This window comes from Ambystoma mexicanum, chromosome 7q, assembly GCF_040938575.1.
Source record: "Ambystoma mexicanum isolate Mex_15411 chromosome 7q, UKY_AmexF1_1, whole genome shotgun sequence".
In the NCBI taxonomy this organism is placed as follows: domain Eukaryota; kingdom Metazoa; phylum Chordata; class Amphibia; order Caudata; family Ambystomatidae; genus Ambystoma; species Ambystoma mexicanum.
Window position 1 is genome coordinate 844314478 of NC_090941.1, and position 20186 is coordinate 844334663.

At 44.5% G+C, this 20186-nt stretch overlaps 1 protein-coding gene across 2 annotated transcripts in view; it reads left to right on the forward strand.

The window, feature by feature from the left end:
* Positions 1–20186, forward strand: part of MRE11 (MRE11 homolog, double strand break repair nuclease) — a 1502633-nt gene that overhangs the window by 201798 nt on the left and 1280649 nt on the right. For both annotated transcript variants that reach the window (XM_069639266.1, XM_069639267.1), the window contains exons 5-6: positions 8862–8949; positions 19526–19667. In XM_069639266.1, the coding sequence (XP_069495367.1) occupies positions 8862–8949; positions 19526–19667 (230 nt within the window). The remainder of the gene's footprint in view (positions 1–8861; positions 8950–19525; positions 19668–20186) is intronic.

Below are 20186 nucleotides of genomic sequence, written 5' to 3' on the forward strand. Positions count from 1 at the left end.
GACGTGCCCCCTCGACTAACAGACCCTGGGGCAATCGAATTGCCCCAGCCAGTACGTCCACAATATGATGGTTTGTACTGGTTCTGTTCAGGATTCAAGACTAGCAAAGTCTTTGGTGACTTTACATGCCCTGGGAGACAGTAGTCAGTCCCAGGGTATGGAGTCTATGTTGGGGAGTCCCTAGGACACCCCTGGGTCACGGCACAGAGGGTGCTGTGTGACCCACATCACAAAAATACATGAGGCCCTATGGAGTAAAAGACCCCATAGCCCATTCAACACAAGGTTTAACCAAGAAAACACACTTCAACATGTCCAAGAGTGAGGGTAAAAGAGTCTCACTCTTGGCAGGAGAAAAAAATTAAACCCCAGAAATCCAGCAAAGCTGCTGGGGGACTCACTAGGTAGGGAAATTCAGCCTAAACAGAGAATTCTCCCTAACACTCGCCCCCCCCAGACTAAGGGACAGGAGGATTTAATCCACTCCTGGATGAACCTCATACCTCTAGTCGATGATATACATCCTAGAGAGTCCATCAGCATTTTGATGGTGACACCTTGACCTATGTTCAATGGAGAACTCAAAGGTTTTCTTTTGCAAGCTAACGGACCTACAGACCCTTTGAGGAACATCAGTCTTTTTGTTATAGGGGATCTGGTTGACCAGTCCCTCAGAAGTTGGTACAACTTCTGAACCTATGTTAGGCTTTTTCAAGGGGTCCTTATAAAGGATTCCCTTAGATCTAGAGGGGCCTCCAAGGTTCCTCACCACCTCTCTTGTGGGAGCAGGTTGGGTCTTAGGCCTCTTGGTTGGAGGGGTTGGGGTTAGGCAATGTACCTGCTTCCCCTTCCTCTTAGATCTACCCTTACCTATTTTAGGAGTTTCCCCCCTAATATTAGGATTTGAGTTGGGTTCTTCAGTAGAAGGGCCAACAGTCTGAAGGTTTTTGGCCTTAGACTTTTCTTTTCTGGTTTTCCACCAGCACTGAGAATTACCAGTTCTCTCAGGTCCAGATAGGGGCCTAGTTGGTCTATCCACCTCTTCCTCAGAAGCAGGGGGAGTCAGAGACTCTGAGACTAGGGGAACAATGATGGAGCTTGGTTGGGGCGCCCATGTTCCTAGCATACTATCCTGAAATGTGCCTGGGCTAGAGGTCAACTTACTAACACCAGGGCTTGTAGTGGGGTTCTCAGTAGAGGGTCCCACAGGCTTAGAAGGGTCCTTCAAGGTAGCCTTTCTAGCCAATTTGGTTAAGTTCTGCTTCTCCATACTGGGAGGCCTGGGGGTATGTGACACTACTCCTAGAGTTCTTAGGTCATTCCCTAACAGGACCTTCCCAGGTACCTCAGTCTGAACACTGACAGGGATCCTCACTGTCATGTTGTTACACTGAATGAGGGCTGGTAGGATAGGAACCATTTGGACAGGGCCTCCAGACATCTTAGTGGGACCTTTGGGTGCTTTGGCCACATCCTCAGGTTGAAAGAAGCTTTCATCCACTACTGTTCTGCTGGCCCCAGTGTCTCTCCTGGCAGGAGTATCCTGGCCATTGACAAGAACACTGTCCACATAATACACCTTAGAGTTAACAGGTAGGGAGTTATACACAACCCTATTCTGGGGACTAACCAGACCCATAGGCTCTAAGTTTACAGTTGCTTGAAGACCCAAGGGTTCTTCAGCAAAGAGTTCAAAGTGGGCACTAGCCATCTGTACTTCATCCTCAGGAGTGAAGGCTAAGGAGACTGTGCTGATCCCTGCAGGTTTACCCTTGCACTTGGGATCTCCTTTGATATGGTCAGTACCCTGACAGACATAGCATTGTCCAAATGCTCTCTGGAAGGGTGGCTTGTTCTGACCTCCTTCTGGCTTGTGGCCAGAAGGTACAGTAGCCTGACTAGGTTTCCCATGTGGCTTACCCTGGTTATTTTGTGGTTTGGGGCCCTCTTTGGGATAGGAATTATTAGAATTCTCTTTGGAGTCTTTTTTAGACTGTTTTTCCCCATCCTTCTTCTGAGTTACCCCAGAATCCTTGTGAGTGGCCCTGTTGGCAACCCACAAGTCAGCAGCCTTAGCTAGTTTCCGGGAATCCAATTCCCTGGAATCAGCCAAGTGTTGTCTGAGCTCAGGAGAGCAGGCATCATAAATTGACTCCAACATAAAGAGATTCTTCATACCTTCATAAGTGTTCACCTTGTAACCCTTAATCCATCCCTCTAAGTTTTTCAAACATTCACTCACCCAGGTAGCCCAAGGGGTACCATCATGCTTTTTGAGGTTCCTAAACCTCTTAAGATACTGGGAAGGGGTCTTCCCAAACCTAGCTATCAAAGCTAGTTTCACACATTCATAGTCCTTCCTATCCTCCTCCCCCATCTCCATTACCACATCAGTTGCAACAGGGGGAAGCCTAGAGAACAACCAGGTGAGTAAGTCATTTCCTGTGATGTTCTGGAGCCCATGATTATATTCAAACAGAGACAACCAATCCAACACATCCAACTTAGGCTCATACATACCAACCAATTCTTTAGGCATCCGGGGTCTTTTAGGACTGGAACTTCTAGAGGAGCCAGAGAGAGAAACATTCTCAACAGATAATTTCTTCATTTCTAAGTCATACTTGAGCTCCATTTCCCTTAGCCTTAGTTCTTTGTCAGTTTGAGCATTAAGTTTCTTATACTCCAATTCTAGCTTCATTTTCTCCAGTTCAAAGTACTGAGGACTAAATGTGGGACCTGGTAAAGGTCCAGTAGGTACAGCAGGTAGAGCAGGCAGAGGCCTAGGGGGGACAGTTACAACAGCCTCACCCTCCTCTTCTGACTCTTCCTCAGAAACATCAACATTTTGCTCCATGTTAACTTCAACACTGTCATCTACAGTCGCTGGAGTGGTAGGTTCCTCTGAACCATCACCCAGACTTTGGTTAGCTAACAATCTTTCAATCAGCTCCATTTTCTTGCCCTTAGTCAGGAGATCCTTATGTTTACAGAGCACTCTTAAACAATCAGCAGTTTTGGCTGCAAGGGACTCTTGACTATAGCTTTCTATAACTGACATGTTAGAGGTTTTACTTTTTCAGTGCTAAGCTTTGTGGTTAGTTGCACTAAGGTATCTAAAGCACAATAAAATGTATACTCAATACAAATCCCACCGCTGTACACCAGTGTTAGGCAGAAACCTGTGCAGTTCCCTTGGGGAACACTGCAAAAGATTTAAGACTACAGGTAGAGCAGTAAACCCCTTTGGTAGCAGTCCGTACCACCCAGATTTACCTGGTAGCTGTGGCTGAGCAGTCAGACTTCTCTCAAGAAGAGTTAGGCAGTATGTAAAGTATACACAATATGTACCAAAACACAATAGCACAAGCAAACACTGACCAGAGCTTGGTTTCAAAAGTATATAGTTATTTATTTAAAATACACATAAGTTAAAAACACTCTAGCAAAAATATAGTAAAAGTACTTCAACACAGTTATAATGAAAGTAGATTCAATCCTTTCTCCTATCTAGACAACTCTAGGTAAAACACCACTTAATTAAAACAGAGGTGAGTGCTTAACGTTAGATGACACTCTAGTAGTTTCCAAGAAAGGGAGAGAAAAAGCAGAAATGGGTTAGACACACCACTCTAAGGTCCAGAGCACTTGCAATAGGCTTACAGAAGAATAAAGTCACAGGTGAGCAAAAGTCACTAGGCAGGGCCCACTCTTAGAGTAGCCGGAGCGAAAATGTGCCCAAGATCACACTGTTAGTTAGAGATTCAAAGTCTTGCAAAGAGTCAAAAAGAGGTTAGAGTGGCTCAGAAAGTTTAGCCAAAGTGTCCCAGGCACTCCCAGGTTCGAAAGCCGGGGACTAAATCTACCCCGTACAGTCGGTAGCAAGGGAAGCCAGGCAGAACACAGTACCTTAAGCGGAAAGGATCCTCCAGCGGTGGCAGTTGTTCCAGGCAGTGGCAGCAGGGCTCGACGTCGGTCAGGGGAGAAGAAGTTCTCGCTGAAGAGCAGAAGAAGAGGGTCGTTGCACTGCCCGGGAAGAAACCAGCCGCGGAGTCCTCCGGTTAAAGGGTTGGTGCCGACTTTCGCGGTATGGGGGTAAAGTGTGGTATTCCGGTTGCCGGGGTGCTTGGCACAGGCAAGGCGGCCACGAGATACCTCAAAGAACGGAAAGAAGGCGAAAACTGGTTGTCCCCACCAGTCAAGGGAAGGAGCCACTCCGTTAAGAGTTCTCCTCGGTCGTCGGGAAAAAGTGGTGAGACGGTTCAGCAGGGCTCCACCGGGTGGTGTCGTCGAAGCAGGTCGGCTCAGCTCTTCCCTCGTCGGATTCTTGGTCCTGTGGCGACTTCTGAAGTCCCAGTCCCCAAAGCCCTGCTTTTATGCAGCAAACCCCCATTCACCCAGCCTAGCTGTCACTCAACCATGCTAAGTGGTGAGCCGGGCGGCTCACCACTTGGGCCAATCAGGACGGAGTGCGACTTGAGTTACCAAGGTAACTCAGTCCAGGGTGCCTAAATCCCCCTCCACCCCTCCTAAGTACCCCAGACAGAGTGGCACCACTTTGGAGGGCTTCTGTGGAGAAGCCCGCCAAAAGTGGAACAAAGGGCTCCACTTTGGGTCAGAGTTACAGAGGCGAACACCAACGCCATTTTAGAATCAAGTTTTGGCAAAAAGTCCCAACCGGAGTTATAAAAATAAATATATAAACCGGCGGTATGTTTAAGGCTACCGTAAATAAATAATTAAATGTGTTAGCCTAAAACAATGGGAAATCCCATAGGGAAATATTCGCGGTCGAATATAAAAAGTAGTTTCCACTGCCACCAGCCAAAACTCGATCAGGGGGGACGGAGACGTGCCCCCTCGACTAACAGACCCTGGGGCAATCGAATTGCCCCAGCCAGTACGTCCACAATATGATGGTTTGTACTGGTTCTGTTCAGGATTCAAGACTAGCAAAGTCTTTGGTGACTTTACATGCCCTGGGAGACAGTAGTCAGTCCCAGGGTATGGAGTCTATGTTGGGGAGTCCCTAGGACACCCCTGGGTCACGGCACAGAGGGTGCTGTGTGACCCACATCACAAAAATACATGAGGCCCTATGGAGTAAAAGACCCCATAGCCCATTCAACACAAGGTTTAACCAAGAAAACACACTTCAACATGTCCAAGAGTGAGGGTAAAAGAGTCTCACTCTTGGCAGGAGAAAAAAATTAAACCCCAGAAATCCAGCAAAGCTGCTGGGGGACTCACTAGGTAGGGAAATTCAGCCTAAACAGAGAATTCTCCCTAACACCGATATAGGCTTTTGACACATGACGCTAGACTCTTTTACTTTCATGGACATTCTGACAATGCCTTAGTTTTTCTTGAGGCAGGGAAACCCCTTCTAGAGTTAAGGACAATTAGGTTTCCTTTTCCTCATTTTGGTAACAATAAAAGTGTGTTGCAACAAGCATGCCACATTTGTGTCAATCTCTTACCTCTGCTCCCTTACACGTCTCACAATGGCACCAAGATGATATTTCATCCATATGTCTACGTACAGGAATGTCTTCGTCACTGCCTCATTCTTTCCATCGTCTTGTTGCTATTTCTTCTTCTTCTTCTTCTTCTTCTTCTTCTTCTTCGAGAGAGAGAGAGAGAGAGAGAGAGATATCGATCGAGAATGCGTAACACACAATGGACAGTCCTTTATCACATTGACTGAGAATGCTTGGTGCAATGCAAACACACAAACTGCAGACCGTTTGGCCCAAAACATGTTAATGAAAAATCCATACACCCCTCGATGCGGGCCTCCACCAATGCACCCTTCATCAGCGAAATGTATTTTTTAATGTAAAACACTTACTGAGAGGATGATGCTTATTATACTTTCTCCAAGATATAGAAAGCTATATGGTTTAGCAAACATTTTACCGTTTTTAAAATACTTTGTCAGTGGGAACAAGCCATGAGATATAAAAACAGATACAAAATTGAGCACTGCCAAAGACTGTGTGGATATTCATTGGAGCCAAGAAAGTCTTCCTCCTTTCCATGGCGACGTGTGATTGGGTAAATGCTTGAGATAAAATAAATCGCCGACAGCTACATGCAGCAACAGCAGGGTTGTCTGCTGTGGTTCATGCTGCAAGTGCAGTTGAAGTTAACTTGCCCAGATGTGAATGGCAGTTACCAGAAGACCGCCACAGCGAACAAGTTGACTGGGTCGCAGTGTTGAGGGCATCCTAATATAAAGTGATGCGCCATAGAAAACATGATTACAATACATCCCTATGAGATGTGGAGCAGGTCTACCTATGATTGATCGAGAAACAGTAAGGGGAGACCATTCCTAAAACAAAGGACTCAAAGAGTTTGTATATATTGCATAGCATGTATTGAGATGGGATGGAGCTGTCAGAGGCGGTCTTGAAGACAGATCCCATTGGTTGCGGCATTAAATTCAGTTGAGTGTTGATGTGTGTGTTGTTGGTTGTCTAGCGACGTAGGGATGGGTTGTAGAACTGTCAGCTTTAAGCTGTTAGGACATAGAAACAATAGAGTGGGATTTATTTATTTTTTTTTTTATTGATATAGTTGAAACAAATCAACTTTTCAATACAAAACTTTGCATTTAAAATAATCACAAGTAAAATATAACAATGAAAACACTACAGATGGGACAAGCGGAAATTCTTGATTAAACAATTCGTAGAACAACTAACAATTGTTAAAAGTTTCAGTTGATTTAAAACATAAAACAGATTAGAGACTTAGTAAAGTGCAAAGGAAAAAGTTAGAAGAAAAATGGACAACATTATTCTTCAACAAGTTAGATTCACTGCAAAAAAGGAAATTAACTATGGCAATTTGTAAATAAACATTTGTAGAGCACAGCAGCGTAGACCACCTCTGAACTGTATCTAGATTTCCCAAATAGCTACAGTGATTAGAGAAAAATTTCAAACGCTCCTGAATTAAAGCTGGACAGGATGGCAGGATGTGTTCCAGGGATTCTGTAACCTTGATGTCTAAACAGAACCGACAGGAGATTAATTCCCCCTCAGTAGTTCACGAGTGTGCCATGAATTGAAACGCATTCTTAGGCATTCTTAGGATACCAGATCGTATTGTTTTACAAGGGAACTTGAGAAGATACGGTTCCATAAACCCCAAACTTTTATGTCTGAATTTTTCGGGCATAGCAGATTTGTATTGCAGGCATTTAGATCTAGTCTTGATCCAGTCGTAACAATAAATTAGCTGTTTTACTTTATCGGGATTTGTCAAAAGCATGGTAAGGGAGGCATCCGCTTGTACTAAGATGTTATAGATGGCGCCCAGCCAATGTTTAACAAAGTGATGTGTGGTTTTGTATATATAGTTCGACAGGAATTGCAAAACATTGTGTTTTCGGTTAGCCATCGAGCATTTTCGAGGAAGGGCGCAGGCTCTCCACTGCTATTGCGCATGCAGAGAGGTTAGCCCTAGTTCGTAACGCAACCAAACCACTGGGATGCATTGTGGAAGCTGAAGAATCTCTTTCCAAAAGTAGAGTGGGAATTACTGCAGGTAGTGGCACTTACAAGTGTCTCAAACAGTGTCTGCATCGGCCTACACTGTTAGTTTGGCTATGTAGGTCCTTGTGGATCATTTCATGGAATGCTCTGTTTCTATTGTTGGCATGAATAATTCTTGTACCCTGGGTATGGATGTGAATTATGTGCATTTGTCCAGAGTTCATTTTGCCTCCTTGAATAATTCAGCTTTTTATTAGGGTGAAGTCTGTTAGAAATGTTTTTCTCCACCCTTTGAAAAGTGTGCATAGTAAAGGTCTATCTTGGATAGCTTATTTCTAATGCTTGTGTACATATTGTTGCTGGGGGTCGGTCAAAAAACCGAAAACAAAATATCGAATCACAAAAATATCAAAACCAAAATCTCGAAAAAAAATCTCGAATTATTTATTTATTTATTTATATGTATTTGTGGGTTCAGGTAAGTATAAAAAAAGGGTAAAATAAAAAAAAGAAAAAAGGGGGGTTGGGGGGAACCCCCCCATTTCGAAATAAAAACGTATTAAAAAAAAAATTCGAGATTTTTGTTTTCGAGATTTTGGACTCGAGATTTTTTTTTTTCGAGATTTTGTAATTCGTTTTTTTCACTATAAACCATTGTTGTTATCTAGTGTTCTGTATTGGAGTATTTAGTTGCTGCCAATTTGGATGCTAGAGGTTTAAAGACTCTTCCCATACTCTAGGCAGACCCGTGTTTATATTCAGTCTTCAAAGTGTTCTTCTGAGAAGTTCACTCCTCTGCCTTGTTCCAAATTCCCCAATAGTATATGTTCTTTGCTTGTATGTTTCATATGACAGCCAAAAGAGTATTGCAGGGTATTTTCACTGTTTTGCTTCAGTAATTCCTAGCAAGCGTTAATATTAACTTAAAATAAGTGATAGTGCTGAGATTATTCTGAGCTATTGCTTTGAACTGTTGTAACATATTAGCGTGCATCATGCAGTGAATACTGATATATCCTCATTGTTCTATCAAACTGTGAATGCACAGAATAGTGTCTGGTTAAACACACTTATAAAATATGTGATTGATATTTGGTCTGCTCTCTTGTTCTGTTTTTCCCACTCACGTTTTCTCTCAGCCTCCATCACAGTCTCTATCTCGGTCTCTCTCTCTTTCTCTTGGTCTCCCTCCCTCTCTATTTCACACAAACACACACCATGTATTACTATTGATGTTTATGCTGTTGCATACATTCCATTGCAATGTTGGCCTTTAGAGGAATTATTTAAATTTTAAGAGTTTTCTGTGTGCAAAGCTATTTTGTCAAAACTTGAACAACTTTTCACACTTTTTAGGTTTCCATGGGTTAACTATCAGGACGGCAATCTCAACATTTCGATTCCTGTTTTTAGTGTTCATGGCAACCATGATGATCCAACCGGCGTAAGTAAATTTACTCTTGGACTGTCTGTTGATGAGGAAAGAGTTAAGAACCCAAGAGCAGAAGTCTTGAAAAGAGAAATAGCTAAGCAGTTAGCTCTAGCTCATCTTGCTAGCAAGATAGGATACCATGAGTTAAGAATGTTTAGTTTAAGTTGATCGTTCTTCTTAAATAGTCTCCTAAGGTTTCTGTGTATGTGTAAACTGTGCTGCTGAGCATCTCAACTTTGAGTTATTGTGAATTCGGTACTGAAAAAAATCAAGTTTTAAGCCCTATCCGGGTTTAAACATCTGTTATAATTTTCAGCTGAATATAATTTAACATACAGAGCACACTCTCACTGTAATCAGCCTAACCCTTTTTTTAAAATATTTCTTTATTATCATTTTAAATGCAACAATTGGGAATACAAACAGTCCTGAGATAACCTTCCCACCCCACAAACATGTTGAGACAGTTCTGGGCATAAGAGTAGGTCATACATAAGCAATAAATGTATACTGTTCAGTGCAACAGCTTGTACATAAAATATACACCATGGCCATGTAAGGTGATGTCACACCATGCTCAAAACCTCAGTACCATCCTAAGAGGGCATCACAAGGGAAACAGTGATGGGACAAAATCGACAGGGAACCCCCCCCGCCTGTACTATTCTCATACAGGCTTCGAGGATCGAACCGACCCTGCGGTCACAACGCCTGGGAAGGGCATCAGGTCAGGTCCTCCACATCTCTGGTCATATAAGTTCTAAAAGGGTTCCATTAGTCCAGTGGTCTGCTACGGTCTGGGAGGGTCACAGCACACTGAGTTTCCCTCCTCTCACACGTGTTCATGCTGTTCAACCACTCCTCGCCTTCGCTATTAAGGTTCTTGCAATCACTGATGCCATCCCAACCAATTTCATTTCAACGCAAGACCAATCTTCAACCAGGGCTAACAACCACAGTTCTGGATGATATTGCATTTGAGTACAAAGCATTTGAGAAATAGCCACCTCTATGTTATCCCAAAAAGGACATGTCCGTGGGCAGCTCCAGGAAACATGGAAAACATCAGCCGGGTCATATCCACATCTAATACACTGGGGGGGGTTTATCAGGGTAAAACCTGTGTAGGCGAACCGGGCAGTAGTACATCTGGTGCAAACATTTTAAATGTATCAATCTGTGATAATTGTTCAAGGCTAGTGTGCGCGTCTGTATGCAGATCTTCCTCCATTGGTTCTTCTGACAACTTCTTCCCTAGTACTGATTCCCATTTGACCTTGTTATTACATATATGGGTTACTCGCTGTGGTCGAATGTGTTTATATATGGAAGATACCAGCTTCTTAGTGATTGGTGGAGCTGTGATATATTGGAGTATTAGGGTGGTTGAGGGTGCGTGCAGGAAGTTCGGCCATTTGACTGATGTACCAAGTACATCACGCAGTCGGAAGTACAACAGCATAGTAACTGCTGTCCATTCCCCTCTATCCTTCAGGTCTTCCCATGCAATGAACCTCCTGTTATGAACGAGATCCCTCAGTGTGTGGACCCCCAACCTCTTGGAATGTTGTCGACAGACAAATGTTCTAGTGGGTACGTAGCATTCTGCTAACCTGGTATAAAGCGAGCATTGGGGAGTATCACTCCCCCTGTCCAGTCAAACGACGTAACTGGTCCCAAGCTCTGCAAGTGATTGCCACTGGTTGTATCTCGGTTCTCGCCTCCCTCTCCAGGGAACCCTAGAGCAGTCCCCCCACATTCAACCCCCTTTTTTATCCACCCGCTCCCACGCCCGAAACAACAATTTACCGGCCCCTTGATCTCCAACCTGCTCATCCCCCACAAGTAACCCCAAATAATTAGTTCTTTGCCACTGGGCACGGGGAGCTAGCGGCGGCTGGGTTGGCTCCATTTGACAAAAGGCCTGTTCAATATCTGTTGCTTTATTACCACTTGTTGGTCGGTTCCAAATAACTTGGTCCCGCTACTTAAGGACATATTTGCACCCATAGTCAGAGTACCATAGCATCATGGGGGTGTCCATTTAAACGATCAAATACAAAAGGTTTGAATGCAAAAGGTGAGATTAAATTGGATCGAAAACAAAAGGTTTGAATTCTTTTTTTATTATATATTTTTTTGGGGGTTTCCGTATAGGTAAAAAAAGTGTTTTTTACCACAAAAACAGGGGTTGGGGGAGGGGGGCCACCAAAAAAACAAAACAAAAAAATAAAAAAAATATTTGAACCTTTTTTCGTTCCTTTTGATTGAAACCTATTGTATTTCCAACCTTTGACATATAACCCACCATGGGCGCATCAGGATAATCCCAGCAGAAGAAAAAACTAAGATGACCTTCGGAGGGGAGCCTCTCTGGTCCGGGATGTCCCTTGCGAAGCATTCTGCAGCTTCCAGGAATGTAAAAAAGGATACCCTGCCATCCTGCACCACCCTGAGCTTGGCTGGAAATGGCATTGAATGTTGTACTTCTTTTCTTCTCAGGATATTTTTTACTGTTTGAAAAGTTTTTCTTTGGTCCTGCACTTGCGGGCTGAAATCAGGAAAAAGACGAATGGTCGCTGATTCCCACTGCAGCTCTTTCTTTTCTCTGGTAACTGCACATTCTGGCTATAATAGCTGTCTCTGGTGCACCATGGGCGGGTCTAGATGCCACAGACCTACGTGCCTGCTTTACCATAAACATGCTCGTGACCGGTGGATTTTCAAGGACCTCCACAAGTAGTTTTTTAACAAATTACTCCATATTGTCTACAGGAGTGGACTCGGCCACTCCTGCTATATGGATATTATTCCTCCTGGATCTTCCCTCAAGGTCGTCGTTCTTGGCTACCACTTTCTTGATTGTTTGCTGAAGAGTGGTGACTTCACACTGAAGAGCCACCACTTTATCCTCCCCCATCGCCAATCCTCTGCTCCGCTTCGGTCATATAGCCGCAAATCTTAGCAATCTGGACTGCGGAGACATCCACTTTGCATGTCAGAGCATACATTTTAGCCTTGAGATTGTCGGTGCTGTTATTCAGGGCTAACAATGTTTGATTCAAGGCTGAAACGTCCAGTTGGGATGGGCCCAGCATCTCAGCAGGGAGGGGGGGGGATGTCTGATCAGACCTGGCAAACCGGTCTATTTTGGCCTGCTTTTTGGGATTACCCAAGCACTTGCGTGATCTCAATGTCACCTGGCCTAGCAAGCTCGTTGTCTCTGTCTTCCCTCTGTTCCCCCTCCCTTGCCTCATCGCGCTTTAAACACTTGTGTATAGGCGCGTTATAAATGCCATATCATATCATATATACCCATGCTAGGGCGTCGGCCATTAGTGCTTCTTGTGATTCCCAAAGTTCGTTCTTGTTCCAGTGAATGTTTCACTCAATGTTAGGAGCCACATCACAATCTGTCAATTGATGCTTATTAATTTGAGAGCGCATAGAGGAACGATTCTTCAGTCCCCACACGCGGCCCGGGTGTTACACATGTAGGGCCTCTCCCGCCCCTGAATTCGGGATACAGACTTGTTGCAGGCGATGGACCGGGCATGGAGAGGCCGGGACCCAAAATGTGGGCTGTAGGTGGTCTCTGTGTCGGGTGCAGCGTTTCACACCACCACGCTCCGCTGAGGATCAGAGCCGGCACTCGCGAGGTCAGGGTCACGGAGGCTCCGGAGTAACACTAGCCGCTACCACTCCCTTAAGGGACCTAGCCCATGGCAGCAGTGGTGCAGGGACCACCAAAAGCATGATAAAAATCAGGATGTGTACGGCCTCTCTGAGCCTTCTCAGGCAGCGGCCATTGTCCAGCCGTGCAACAGTGGCCCTAATTCCCCCACCCCTTGATGATCCCTAAAGACTTCATCTGCGAATAACATAATTTTTAATTGTCTCGCATCAATTGAGCTTGAATGCATGAGGTGCTTTTAGGGTTCTCCTGCTCACTCACACAACTTGGCTGTTCTTAGATAATGTTCTATTTCATATTGAAATTCTCTCACCTATTATCTTGCCTCTTCTGCTCCAGATGTTTTTGCTATGTGCTTTAGAATGACTTGCCTTTAAATTTGAGTTGGCAGAGAAGCTGCTGCATTTATCTAAAACTGCTTGTGCTCCTCTTCTGTCCTGCTACCCTCATTTAGAGTAGTGTGAGGTTGGCATCATGGAAGGAGACACCAAACACAGATTTAATGAATAACAAAAGGCTTTTATTAGACATTGTCAGGATGGTGTAAGGCCTAACCTGCCCTATGCTTAGGTGGGATTTCCCTGCCTAAAAAAACAAAGGATAATCTTTGTCAGTAAGTTCCACTGAAAAGTCTGTTTGTGTCCAAAACCAATACTTGCCCTCACAACTAAGACAAAACCGTGTGTAGGGATGTCAACCATAAACTAAACATTGTTTCAAAAATAAAAGGTTCTGAGCTATTTCCAGATTGGGCCTAATCTTCAGCTTCTTTTCCCCACATATCAACAAGTTCACTACAATGTTCAATTTACCTTCTTTTGGACTTGAAGTAATAAAGTTCCACACTTTTATAAATTTCAGGAAACCCTTCCCCAAGCTCAATATAGTTCCACGGCAGCACGCCTCAGGGTTTCCTTCCCCAAGTTCAATATCAAAAGATGCCCCAAAAAGAAGTATCTTCAAGCTTTGTCTTTAAACTGTGTTTCAACAATTCTCTACAACTCAGGGTTCCCTTCCCCAAGTTGTATGCACCAACAGTAGTTTTCCTTTGAACACAATAGCAAGCTTCCTTGTCATCATATAGGGGTTCTTTGGTCTTGGCCCAGTTGTTAGACATAACGGTCCACCCATTACAGGTCACGCAACCAGGAACCTTCCTTTCGCTTTCAATAGTTCTTTGTTCAACAAGTAGTAGTTCTCTGGTCTGGGTGCAGTTGTTGCTTCGCATGATCCACCCATTACAGGTCAAGTGCCCAGGAACTTCCAGTTCTCTTTCAGCAGTTCAATATACAGCCAAACAAGTGGATTCTCAAATGCTGCTCCACAACAAGCCAGTTCTCAACTTTGATTTCAGCTCTGCGCTCAGAGCCCTTCATTCAACTTAGTTTCCTATTTTGCTTCAGTTCAATATTTAATATTAGTAGGTTTGGTATTTGCGTTCAGTTTAGTGTTTAAGGTTAGCAGTGTGTGCTATTTTATGTAATTCAATGTTCAAAATAAATAGTCTTGCCTGCCTTTTCACTTCTGGGTTCAATATGTGCAGTTTTGCTTATTTCAATCTTATATATTCAAGAAGTGCAACGTTGCTTGTTTCATTCAATTTCTCACTAAACGCTGCTTTGGTTGTTTCATTGGATTCCGTATTCACTAAATGCAGCTTTGCTTGTTTCATTCAATTTGGTATTCAATAAGTGCAACTTTGCTAGTTCATTTGATTTGGTATTCAATAAATGTGAAAGTGTCTTTTGCTACTATATTCACGGTCCCTTGGAGCGGCCAGGTGATTTCAGTGTCCCTGATACTTACCAGGACCCAGCAGCTCCTTGTCGGCTTCCCACCAAGCGGGAAACCCTGTTCGCTGGTTGCTTCGTCCAGCACACGTCTGCTTCTGCACTTCGCTTCACCTCCGCTCCGCGACCGCGCCTGCTGCCCGCCTTACCTTACGAGAGTTCCCCGTCCTGCACAATTCCACTGGCAGGACTCCCAGGATCTTTGTTGGTGGCTCACACTCCAGCATGGCCATTGGTCGAATAATCCCTGCTGATGCTTCTTTGTGCTTCTGCATTCCACCTTTTATACACCTGTGGTCCTTCAATGGGCTGCAGGTCCATTCTCTCAATTACTGCTGCCTGACTCGGATTAAAAGGACATGCCTGACCTTCATGCATCTTCTTTGACCCAGTACCACAGTGGTGAGAGTAAGTGGTGTTCATTGCTCTCAGTTGCTTCTTCCTCGTCTCAGTACTGTAAGGTACCTCAAGAGGGGAACTACTCTACAATGACCCATAAAGGTCGAGGAAGGGTTTGGTCGGTTGTCACTAGAATAAAGGGGATCCTGTGTTTTGTCCCGAGGTACCTCAGCCCCCTTCCTTCTCCTCCTCTTTCTACCACGTCTGGGGTGGTAATATCTCCTGCCCTCCTCGAAGACAAGGGAACATGGTGCACAATATCCCATAACCACTTTTGGGATAGGGGTTCCTTCCTGAAAGGAGGGTGTGGAATACTGTCTTACCCAAGGGCATCCAAATTCCAATCCCCAAGGACCCTCCACCCAGGTGGTCCTCCCTTGCTTGTCCACCCATAGGGATAGGATCCAAAAGCAATGGCCTTTCCCTGACCACCTGCATAGAGGGACCAAGCAGAGAAGTTATGAGCATGCCCTCAGGTTTGTCACAGTAGGCACAACCACAGTAGTACTGGCAGTCCTATATATAATGTAACGCAATAGTTATTACTTAAATAGTGTTTACATCAAATATTTAACACAAAACAGTTGGACACAAAATCTACCCAACCAGCCCACGTGTTGTGAAATTAACTGGAAATTTAATTTGCAAATACGCAAAATGAAATGAAATAGTGTTATCCTGTGTTATAACAATATAACGATTGTTACAACAGACCTTGATACATAAAACATACACAACTGCCAAAATACATTGACCATCACCAACATAAGAAAAACATTTGCATTTGTTACATTTTGATAGGAGATAGATTTTAGCCCAATTTCCAATCCACTATCACTTGTACTTGTACTTGGTTCTTGTATAGCTTGTGACAGGAATTACTTTGCTCCTACATTCGCAATGGTTAACCCCTTAAGTGCCAAGGACGAGGTATCTCCTCCTTGGGATTACCTCCCTGTTGCCAAGGACAAGATAGCTCGTCCTTGGCACTTAAGGGGTTAATGAAGGAGAAAATGTTAGAAGGCATTGAATGGTGAAATACCAAAATCACCAAAAAAGTTATAGGCACAGGGGGTGGGGACCCATAGCAGTTAAAAGGTTAAAAAGCCCAACATGTTTCATTCCTCTCAGGCAATCATAGAACTTCATAATAAGGCAGGCGTACACAAAGTGTCCAAGGAACTTTAACACAAACAAAGGAGGGATTAATTGAATATAATATGATAGTCAAAAGTAGTTAAGATAATTGTGACGAATTCCTAGATACCATCACTTCTCCCCTAGGGGGAGCCCCTTCCTATGAGGCCAGGGAGGTGAGGCCGCTACCTAATAGTCCCCCTGTGGGTGGTACTCAGTTAGTGACAGTCTTGGGAGAATAGTGTATCCCGTAACCCACCTAACCCTAACATACCTTCCTAAAACACACCCACCAACACTTCCCCTAGTGTTCCTATTTGTTTTTGGCAAACTGTCAGTATAGGAGGTACTGGGACGAGAAAGAGTGTTGACTCCTCAGGGGACCTGTATCCCTTAAGTACAGGGACAAAGGAGAAACCAATTGACCTAGTGGAAGACCTCCAGTTCAGTACTGGGACGAAGAAGAGGTGTGGAGCAATGAAGAGCATCCTGCGGAACTGAAGTAAGCGCTCTAGTCCATGTGAGCAAGGCAAGTGCCAATGGAACATAAACAGGGAAGACTGATTTAAGACAGAGTCAGAACCTCTCTGGAGGAACCGGGAGATTGGAAGCCGGACGGATCAAAGAAGCCAAGAGGGCGGAGGCTGGTACGCTTACCTGCAGGCAGAGGCGTCTCTGAAGGGTCCGCAATGGACGGACCCATGATGGAGGAGAAGCCACAGGCAACCAGCTGACCGAGGGGACTGGTGCGCAATGTCAGCTGGAGACACGCAGCCCAGGAACAGGGGAACACTGTGGAGTCGCCCAGCACCTGGATAAACCTAGAGAGACCCGAACGAGAAGGTGAAGAAGCCCACAAGCAACTGGGGGACGCCGGTAAGCACACTGCAGAGCTCTGGGTGACGGAGACGGCTGGGGGGACTGCAAAGGGCAGAAGACTAAGGAAAGACTAGTCTGGGACCCACACCCAATATCAAGCCTCCTCCTAAACCATTTTCTTCGTGGCAGTACCTGGCAGGGTAGTGAACCAGGTCTGCCAAAACCCTGAGAAGAGCAAACTCCAAAACCATGAGAAGAGGAAATCCCAAAACCATGAGAAGAGGAAACACAGGTCTGGGACCCGAACCCAATAAAGAGGAGCCCCTGAGTGCATCTTCTCCAGAGCAGTACCTGGCAGGGTAGTGAACTAGGTCTGCCGAATCCTTGAGAGAATCAAATCCGGGTCTGGGATTCACACCAAACCATAAAGCCTGGGAAAGACCACAGGGATGGAGGCATGCCCCTGGCAGTGTGAATTGTGTACTTAAGCTTGAGAAAAATATGGGCAAGGGAGACATTTTCCCCTGGCATTGCAAGTAGCCTGAGAAAGGCCCTGGGAAGGGAGGCATTCCCCCTTGGCATTGTGAACTGTAAAAGGAAAGCTGGAGAAAAGACCAGGGGAAGGGAGACAATCCTCCCTGGTGCTGTGAAGCTCAAAGAAGGTTAGAGGGAGGGTGTCCACCCCCTGGCAGAGTGAACTGTGAAACCCAGTGTGTGGAAAAGCAGGAGAAGGGAGTCATTACACCTGGGACTGTGAACTGGAAATATGTTAGTGACTTTCTTTTTTATTGGTGGAAGAACCAACCCAAGGAAGTCATTGGAACTTTTTTTCTTTTTTTTCTTAAAGAACTCTTCGTCACCAGGAGGTGAACCTCAATCCCCGGTCCAGAAAAAGGAAGTCATTCTTCTAGACCAAGAAGGTCGACTTTATCTTTAGTTTAGTTCTTAGTGTAAGGGATAGAAGTAGGTTTTGACACAGGATGGTGGATTATTACTTTATGGACATTCTGACAGGACCCTTAGTACTTTTAGTTGAGGCAGGGAACCCCCTCTTAGAAATTCTTAGAGATAGGGATAGATGGGTTTTCTCTTTATTTTCTTTGTGAATAAAAGTCTTTAGCATCAACCATGCCACCTGTGTGTCAGCCTCCTCCTTCTAAACCTTTACATAATTTACTGGGCAAAGTATTGGTGGTATAAATTGATGAATCTTACATTGAAGATGATGAGAAGACGTTTGTACTTGGAGATTTGTCTCATAGATAGCCAGCCAATCTGGCAACAGGCAGAGGGCATAGAGGTAAAGTGAGAAAGGTCAAAAAGTGTGTGGACTGCGAAGTTGAGGACTTTGTCCAGAGGTGAAAAAGCATAGTTGGGAAGGCGTAGAGTAGACTGGCACAGTAGGGTGATCTAGAAAGGACTAAGGAGGAGATTAGCTGTTTAGCAGTATTGAAAGGAAGAAGATGGCAGATTGTTCCGATATTGAGGAGGCCGAGTCTGGCTGCAGTGGCACATTTGGAGATAGAGCTAGAAGTTGTGAGTTGGGGCGATAACACCAAGGTTACGAGTGGAATCTAGTATGGAAGGTAGTATGAAGAGAAGGGGGATAGGAAGAGTCTGTTTGGTTGGGAAGTAGAGATCTTCAGTCTTAGTGCAGGGGAGCATGAGCGAGTGAGATGCCATCCAGTATTTGATGATGGAGAGACAATTTGAAATGTTTGACAACAGCTCATCGGATAAGCAGGGAAAGGAGAAGGAGATCTGTGTGTCGTCAACGTAGAGTTGATAAGAGAAGCCATAAAAGGAGATCCTGGCGCCAAGAGGTGAAGTATCGAGAGTAAAGAGAAGTGGACCAAGCACAGCACCTTTGGGAACTCCCAACAGTAACGGGTGAATACGGAGTAAGGTTGTTCCAGGACACCTGAAATTGTCTAGGTGCAAGGTATCAAGCAAACCAAGCCAGGGCCTTCACTTTGATGCCAAGAAGAGATAATGTAGAGAGGTCAGATGGTCAACAGTATCAAAAGCAGCAGAGAGGTTGAAAAGACTAAGATTAGATGAACGGTTCCCATGAATTGCGCAAGAGATGAAGTTGCTGACATTGAAGAAAACTGTCTTGGTAGAATGCAGCCATCGGAAGCCAGATTGACTAGGGTGCCAAAGGTTCTGAGTATCACTGATGAACTCAGTGAGTCAATTGAACAATGCTCGCTCTAGGTTTTTAGAATAATGCGGTAGAAGAGAGATAGGACAAAAGCTGCCATGGCAGTTAGGGTTAAGACCAGTAGAGGGATGACAGTAGCTTACTTATAGGCTGAGGGAAAAGTAGCATTATCAAGAGAGGAGTTGAAGATCAAGTAAGATGTTGAGCAACACTGGGGGCTATGTGCTTCACAATGTGCGGGGACAGTGGGACATAGGGACACAGGAAGGGTTAGCGATGAGGAGTAAGGCAAGAATCTCATCAGGGTTGGTGGGCGCAAGGGAAGATGGTAGTGGGAGAGGAGGGTAGGAGTGGAGGAGAAAAGTGAGCAGGAGGAGGGGATAGAAAGTAAGTATCCAGGGTACAGCGAATGGTAGAAATTTTAGAAGCAACATAGAGGGCAAGATCATTTGCTGAACGAGTGGAGATTGTCTAGCCTGTAGTTACACTCTGGCACTTTGTATTTTGTGTTTTTACAAAATGTGCAGATGTTGGGCATGCTGAGACTTTGTAAAATCAGTAACTCATTTTCTCTCCTCGTTCTAGGCCGATGCTCTCTGTGCATTGGACATTTTAAGCTGTGCAGGACTGGTTAATCATTTTGGCCGCTCAACGTCTGTAGAGAAAATTGACATAAGTCCTGTTTTACTTCAGAAAGGCAGAACAAAAGTTGCTCTTTATGGATTAGGTGAGCCTCTTGTTTACTAGATTTATTGCAGAAATTAAATGTTTTTAATTCACATTGGATTTCTGTTTAAAAATGTTTTCCGTTTTCTTTTGCACTAACAGCATTTGCCTAGCCACTTGTGGTCTTGGATCATGTTGCATCGTTCTCCAACTAAATGCAGCACTGCACTTTTATCGCACCCTGATTCACTTGACAATGACATTCCTCTCTAGTATTGTTTCTGAGTGAACTCGGACAAATAGCTCTCACCTAAGGAGTTGTCACAGCCCCTGTCAAGCACACAAACGTTTCTTCTGCTGCTTTTGAGGTCATATGTCCAAGTGACTGCATGTGATGTTAATCAAAACTTGAATATATCTGTAATGTGAGAGTAGAATAAGCCATTTTAGGAAAAGAGCCTCAGCGCTACCTGGATGTTCACCATTTCTTCACCACAGAACAATGCAGTAAGGGCATGCAAATTAATTGAAAAACATGTGTTTTAGCGCCACGCATAGGCCATTGGTCTGTGCCTCTGAA